The 7,660-nt window shown below is 51.0% G+C and overlaps 1 protein-coding gene across 2 annotated transcripts; it reads right to left on the reverse strand.

The window, feature by feature from the left end:
- On the reverse strand, window positions 1–3,768 carry VAMP2 (vesicle associated membrane protein 2). Of its 2 annotated transcripts, none has more exons than XM_045824612.1 (5): window positions 3,635–3,768; window positions 3,055–3,175; window positions 2,430–2,588; window positions 2,294–2,345; window positions 1–673 (listed from the first exon to the last, which is right to left on the reverse strand). In XM_045824612.1, coding segments are annotated over exons 1-5 (552 nt in total). In that variant the 5' UTR covers window positions 3,637–3,768; the 3' UTR covers window positions 1–455. The 2 variants fall into 2 exon arrangements, with proteins under 2 accessions (XP_045680568.1, XP_045680569.1); XM_045824613.1 differs by lacking the exon at window positions 1–673 and adding an exon at window positions 883–1,696.
- Between the last annotated feature and the right edge of the window lie 3,892 nt (window positions 3,769–7,660).

Below are 7,660 nucleotides of genomic sequence, written 5' to 3' on the forward strand. Positions count from 1 at the left end.
TTAGTTACTCATTACACATTTATTGTACATTTTCACAATCTGGATGCGCCACAGAATTGGGGGCATGGGGTGAGGGAATGGGGGTGCAGAGGACACTGGGATATTATGGGGGATCTAGAGCACAGCACCCCCACCCCCAGCATCTCTCCCTACCCTTTCACACCACAGCTTAGATCTCCCTGCTCCCCCTTCACACAGAAACCTTGAGTGTGGGGGAAAGAGTTGGGGGGGGTCCCCTCGAGTGACAGTTTAAGGGACTGTACCCTCAGACCCCCCCAAAATTGTGCCATTTAAAAAGACATTAGACCTTTCCTCTATCACTTCACCTAAGGAGAAGACAGGTCTCTCTGGGCTCAACCACCCTGGAAAAGGGCAAGAACCCCCATCTTCCAAAAAGTCCCACACACACATTGGCAGTGACTAGTACCCCCGCCCTGAATTCAGGGTGGGGGCAGTCAGAGGAGCTGGGCAGTGAAGGAGGCAACACCCTCCAAACTGGGGAGGAGGGTTTTCAGTCCAACCCCCAGGAGGGATGGGGCCAGAGGAGACTTCAGGCAGGAACTGGGAAGATTCTCTGCCCTGCTCCACTCCTCTCCAAGGCAGTGATGACCCCTCAGACACTGGCAGCCACCTCTCCCAAAAGAGATCAGATTGTGGCCAACCCCCAACTCTCCTGGTGGGAGGAGGAGGGGGAAGATCAGACAGATGGGAGGGAAGGAGACCCCATGGGAATGTCAGTTGAGCGCCCCACATGAAAACTGGGGATCAGGAATGTGGGGAGAAACTCCATGTGGCAGAATTATTGGTCCATCATAACACACTGAACTCCAAGACACTTACACACCAGCTCCGAGGAGGGAGAGGAGGGGACAAGAGGTTTGGAAAATGGGGTTAGGGGAGGCAAACTGGACTACAGGGGTTAGGAGATGATTCTGGGGGCCAGAACAGCCTGGCTCCCCAAAAGCCCAGGCTCCCCACCACCTACAAGTAATGTCATGCAAATAAAACTGTGATACAGTGACCAATGAGGACTAATTCCTCAGTGGAAAAAAAAACAACCAACCAACCACGGGTTGAAAAAATGAACAGTAGAGTGATGAACAAAAAAGAAGGAAACCAAAAGGGATGTCAGTATGCAAATGAATGTTAATTAACATGCTAGAAGCTCCCAGACCTTGGGATTCTTAGGACCAAGTGGGGCCAGTCTCAGAGCCTCCCAAATAATGCAAAGAAGATGCACCTAGGGAGGCCTGGACAATTACTTTTGTTTTTGTTTTTCGGAAGGGTGGAGGTATGGGTAACAGGCCAGGGTGGGAGGAAGGATCAGCTAAATCCAAGGAAAGGAGAGGAAGAGGGACTATTGCATAGCAGATGCAAATGAAGGGACTTGGGGCTGGTCAGGAAAACAGGGAAAAGGAAAGAAGGAAAGAGAAAGGTGATGGGAACCTCAGGAAGGGGTGTTAAAGGACAACCAGAAAAATCTTCTAGTAATAAAACTACAAACAGACCAAATATATATAATATTATATATGTATAAATAACAGCTGGCTATTTACAGGGGGGCACACACACGGACACACACACGGGTGGGGGGGCTGGAAGATATGGCTGAGAGGTGGGGGAACGGCTGGGGATGGGTGGGGATGAGAGGCCCTTCTCTGGGCAGGCTCCTCAGGGGTTTAAGAGCTGAAGTAAACTAAATAGAGGGAAAGAAAAGGAAGCAGAGGGGAGAAAGAGAGGAAAGAAAGCAGTGTGTCAGGCCTGGCCCTGCTTCCACCCTCTACCCTTCCCAGCTGGCTGATATCCCTTCCCCTCTGGGCCTCAGATTATCCACATGTAAAGCAAAGGGGGCTGGACAGGTGGGTTCTAAGGTCTCTTCAACCCCATGACATAGCCTTGGGGCTAGAGACCCCCATGCCATGGCCTCTGAAACCAGGAGCGCTTAAACAATGGCTTCTGAGTCATGTCTCAATTCCCCTGGGCCTTTCCTGCTCTTCACTCCCCAATTCCAGGGTTCCCAGACTGGGGTCTTAGGCACAACCGGTCCTCAAGGGAGCAGTGGGGATCCACCAGCTTTCCTGTTTCCAAAAATCTTAGAATTGCCCACAACCAGACAAAGTGTAGGCTAAACAACATCAAACTTTTTGGGCTCTAGATGAATCAGAACTGCCATTGGCAGCTTTATATGCTTTTTGCTGAATAGTAAAAACTACATTAATGACCTTCAAAACCCAGAACTCTTAGGGAAAACCTCTCCAAAGAAAAGGGCCCTACCCACTCCTACCATACTCACCAATGATGATGATGAGGATGATGGCGCAAATCACTCCCAAGATGATCATCATCTGGAGGTGAGAGGGGAGAGTCAGTGAGATGGACCATGAAACCCCCATTCACCCACCAGTCCTTCTAACTGGTTCCACCCTTACCTTGAGGTTTTTCCACCAGTATTTGCGCTTGAGCTTGGCTGCACTTGTTTCAAACTGGGAGGCTCCTGCCTGGAGTGCATCCGCACGGTCATCCAGCTCCGACAGCTTCTGGTCCCGCTCCAGAACCTTGTCCACATTCACCCTCATGATGTCCACCACCTGGAGAAGACCACAAGGCAGGGGGTGTGCCAAGGCCCACCTCAATGAGGGCACTCACAGACCACCATGTGCCCACATACATAACATACACCCTGATGTTGCCAGACTAACATGCCAAGAACACACATAAAACATGTCCACACCTGAGCACATGCAAGAAGCACATATGGGGAGCATGCTGATAACCAGACATCTCAGATGTCAAAGCAGCACCCTCTATCGAGTTGCAAGCAGCCTGCCCGTCACCACAGCACATTTGCCCAGACCAAAACACCCAGGCTAGCAAGGCTAACACTCCAGGGACCTTTCAAGTGCATGCTGACAGGAATGGGGCATGGTATCTTTGTTTCAAAACTTATAAACGTGAACTGTCGTTACCCCTAGCCTAAGTGGATCCCCACACTAGTTTGCCAGCCTACAGGGTCCTTCCCACTGCCCTTGGCACACCCTCCCCTCCCCAACTCACCTCATCCACCTGGGCCTGTGTCTGCTGCAGTCTTCTGTTACTGGTGAGGTTTGGAGGGGGCCCAGGGGGACCTCCCTCCCCAGCCGGGGCGGTAGGGGGGGCGGTGGCAGCGGTAGCCGACCTGAGGGGCAGAAATGGAGTAAGACCCAGGGCCTGAATGCTTCGGCCCCGCAGTCAGGGCTCCGCCCATCTGCCTGTCGGTCCACCTGTCCCTCCCTTCTTCCTTCCCGGGAGGAAGGCCACCCGATGAGAGCCCTGGATACCGTCCGGCCCCCCCGCCTAAAAGATGCGTGACCTTGAATGAAGCCCCCTCCCCCATCCAAGCCTCGGTTTCCCCTCCTGTTAAATGAGGACGACCTCAGAGACAAGGTCTGATGTCGACCCGAAATGACAGGGGCGGGGCGAGAGGGCAGACACCGGGTCTGCTCCTTCCCGCAGCCACCGCCCGCGCGCAGTCACGGGCGCTGGTCCGGCCTCCGGGCGTGGGGCGCGCGAGGGGCGCGGGTCGAACCCTGAGCCTGGGCCCCAAGGTGGCAGTCGGCTCAGGCCAGTGCGGGAAAGGCAAGGGCAGCTGACTCACATGGCGGGGGCAACGGGCGCAGGACTTCGCAGCAACAGAGATGTCGGCAGCACCGGCAGCGGCGGCAGCTCGCGCTAGCTCCGACTGGCGCTGGCTGCCGGGGACGGGAAGATGGCGGCCGCACGTCACCCACATCCGGGCACTGCGGGCGGGGGTGGGGCGCCTTGGTGACTGGTCCGGAGCCGGGCCGCGGGGGCGGGGCGCAGCGGGGCCGGGGGCGTGCCTGTCGGGCCGCTGTCTTGGCGCAGCCGGCTCTCCTCACCTCCTGCTGCTAGCGGGCTGCGGCTTCCGCAAGCCCCCCGCCAGCCTGCCTTGTGGGACCAGAGGCCACACAGCCTCTCTCAAGCCTCTAAACCTTTCCGAGCCCCACACAGCCCAAGGTCTTACCTTTTAGCCAGGTCCCAATGCCTGGTGACTCGTCTTCAGCCCTTGGTACGGGCTGGGGGTGGGAAATCAGAAAGGGTAAGTACAGGTCCCAGGGCAATGAGAATAGCTGGGATCCTGGTACTGAGGTGGGGTTGGGAACCACCTGCAAGTGGATGTCCCAAAGGAAGTCTGGGGTCCATGGGCCCTGAGTAGGAGGAGGCTATGAAGGAAAGGACATGAGGGAGGCCCTTCCTCCACATCCTAGCTAAGTCACTGCGGTGTGAAAGTTACCCCTCCACACAACTGGAGTTCAGACCAGGAGTGCTTGGCAGGCTAGGCCCGAGTGAGGTAAGGTTACCTTAAAACCCCAGGTAGGAAGGTATGAGGCCTCGTGGTGGGGCTGGTTCACTTACGTGGTGGCTGTGGACTGGCTAAAGCCTAGCTCTGGCCCAGAGTTGGGTCAGCTACCCTGACCTCAAGGGGCACAGGGCCTGGGCCAAAAGAGACAGCATTTGTTTTGTTTTGTTGTTGTTGTTTTGGTAGAATATAGGCAAAGGGGGCGCCTGTAGTACCCCCTTTGTAGTTACATGGTTACTACTTTACATGCATATTGGCCTCATAGATGTGACCTTGGATAGTTCGAGCCCTCTTTCTGGGCTTAAAATACATTAGCTGTGTAGGCAGAAAATGTATATTTGTTAAATGGCTTGATCTGGAACTTGGTGGAGAGAATTATCCATGGCCTCTTCCATCCCTGACTGATCTCTCTTTAGGTCCTATTAACAGACCCACCAGATGTACATGCCCACCCAGCTCATTCCCAGCAGGCCTGGCACCTCAGCTAAGATAAGTAGGGCCAGATGAACTGCCTATCTGGTGGTGTGGGTGGAGGCAAGTCTCAGGTGACAAAGGAGGCCTCTTAGGGGAGCCCTAGTAGGGGTCCTCACTGTGTCCCTAGATGGGGAGAGGGGATGCTGGTGGTCTTTTGTCTCTGAGACAAACAGGAGCCAGCTTCTTCCCTCTCCCACCCAGACTTCCCAGGCCCTCCAGGTTTGAGAACCTTCCTTATGCAGCACCCCACTCCCTCCCAACAGAAACCTGGGGACTGCTGTGTCACCAGAGGTGTCATTTCCTAGCTGTCTGGGTGAGGTGAGTGAGCAAGGAGCCTAAGTGTTGGGTGTGGGGACTCGGCAGATCTCAGATAAGATGCTCTCAACTCCCTCCTCCTCTGAGGAGCAGCCACTTCCCCAGTCCTTCTGCAGGGACACACAATGTCTGATGGATCAGCCTATGTGAAAAAAAGAAAAGAGCGGCTTCCGGGATGGGATGCTAGCTCTTGTGTTTTGGCCCCAAGACTACTCTACTATCTAACCTGAGAACAGAAGTAGCTAATTCTATGCTTTTTAGTTCAAAGGCCACAGTATCTGAGTCTAAGGGAATGGTGGAAGGAGGTACAAACAGGCAGAGCTCCCCCCACCTAACCCTGCCCCAATACCCTCCCTGCACTAGCTGTGGAGAAACTAGTTGAGGATTTGTCAAGATGTTAGACACTGGTTTAAGAATGATCCCCATTTTCACCCATGGCAGAGTCCAGTACATGGAAGGGAGAGAATGTGAAACAAATTTCCTGAAATGTGTGGCTTGGAAAGCTGGAACATTGCTATTGCTATTGGATCCTGGGCGGGGGGAGCAGCAGCAGCATAGAAGTGAGGGCATGTGTGATCCATGAAGTCAGGAACTGGGAGGATTTATCTCAAGAGAGGACTGTCACTGAGCAGCCCCTCCCCTGCATCCTGTGCTGTGGTGTTAAGGAACTTCCCAAATTTAGATCAATGGTGGAGACAGCAGGGGGAAGGGTGGGATGACGGAGCTTACCTGGAAATGAGTAAGAGAATGTTTTCTTTGAGTAGGTAGAATGGAAACCCAAACAAGGGTGAGCTGAACTAAAGAAAAATAAGATAATTGTATAACTGAGAGCTGGCTTCTACATTTACCTTCTTCAGGGGTTGTTAGCTGAATCTCGGAGCCCACTCCCAAAGCTTATTCAAAGGATGCAGGAGGGGGCCCAAGCACACTTCTAACAAGTACCTCTGGTGATTCCAATGTAGGCACTTTAATAAAGTTTTTCATTCATTATTTTTGCCTCTTCTAACACATTGGCTAAGAAGTTGGGATGAAACGGGGCTTGGTCATTTCCACAGATTCATGGACTTCCTCCATCCACATGAGTCAAACAAGACCAAAGTTGTAATTAATTTCAGAGACCTGTGTGTCCTTCATCGTAGATTATAAATCAAGGCCTCCTAATTAGGAAAAATGAAGCATGCCCTTGGGAGTGCTGTGTGGAATACAGACCCAGGGGTTAGCACCATCACCATCCAATCAGCTGCTTAAAACTTGTGACCTCTGGCTGAGCCAGTCAGGAAGGATCTGGGGCTGCCTGCCAAGAGCCAGGCTCCTGGAGGGAAGAGAAACTGCCAGGGACCTACTGTGTGCCAAGGGCTTTACAATGATTGCCACGTGTGCTCAGGTTTTTAATTACACAAATAGTGTGACTGCATTCTCCTTGCAAAATATTAAAACATTACACATAAAGCTGAAATTCCTTTGATCACCCCCAACTCATTTGTATTTTTGTTTACTTTCTGGAAGGTTTCAATGTAGCCTCCCTTCTTGGAAAAAAAGTTTTGTATATTTATCTATTTTTTTCATTTCCAAAATATAATATCCTCCCTCATCTCTCTGAGAATAATATTTTTTAAATTTAATATTCGATTTTATTTGTATTTTTTAATTTTTCAATTATAGTTAATGTACAGTATTATATTAGTTTCAGGTGTATAACTCAGTAATTAGGCATTTATGTAACTTATGAAGTGATCACCCCAATAAATCTATCATACATCTAATATCACACACAGTTTTTTGTTTTTTGTTTTAAATAGCTATATGGTACTGCTGATAATAAGGTGTGGTAAGTTCATTTTGCTGCTTTTTAAAAAAGATTTTATTTATTTATTTTTAGAGAGGAGAAAAGGGAGGGAGAGAAACATCAATGTGTGGTTGCTTCTCAGACACTCCCAATGTGTGGTTTCCTCTCATATGCCCCCAACTGGGGACCTCGCCGGAAACCCAGGCATGTGCCCTGACTGGGTACCAAACCGGTGACCCCTTGATTTGCAAGCTGGCACTCAATCCATTGAGCCACACCATCCAAGGCCACAGGTTTTTTTTGTGTGTATTTTTTTAAGGTTTTATTTATTTTTAGAGAGAGGAAAAGGGAGAGAGAAAGAGAGGGAGAAAAACATCAATGTGTGAGAGACACATCAACTGGTTGCCTCTTGCACACCCCCAACTGGGCACCCGGCCAGCAACCCAGGCATGTACCCTGACTGGGAATCTAACCAGCAACCTTGCGGTTCACAGGCCAGCACTCAACCCACTGAGCCACACCAGCCAGGGCACCACACACAGATATTACAATATTATTGACTATATTCCCTATGTTGTGCCTTACATTCCTGTGACTCTTGAAACTACCAATTTGTACTTCTTAATCCTTTTACCATTTTCACCCATTCCCCAACCCTCCTCTCACTGGGCAGTTGTCAAAATGTTCTCTGTATCTATGAGTGTGTTTCTGTCCTTGTTTATTTTGTT

Source organism: Phyllostomus hastatus, unplaced genomic scaffold (assembly GCF_019186645.2).
Source record: "Phyllostomus hastatus isolate PE091 unplaced genomic scaffold, TTU_PhHast_1.1 phas_scaffold_55, whole genome shotgun sequence".
NCBI lineage: Eukaryota > Metazoa > Chordata > Mammalia > Chiroptera > Phyllostomidae > Phyllostomus > Phyllostomus hastatus.

Coding starts and splice junctions, on each gene's coding strand:
- VAMP2 (XM_045824612.1), bottom strand. Junction 2,589..3,054: donor CACAGGCCCAGGTGGATGAG/GTGAGTTGGGGA, acceptor GGTCTTCTCCAG/GTGGTGGACATCATGAGGGT. Junction 674..2,293: donor CATCCTCATCATCATCATTG/GTGAGTATGGTA, acceptor TCCTCCCACCAG/GAGAGTTGGGGGTTGGCCAC.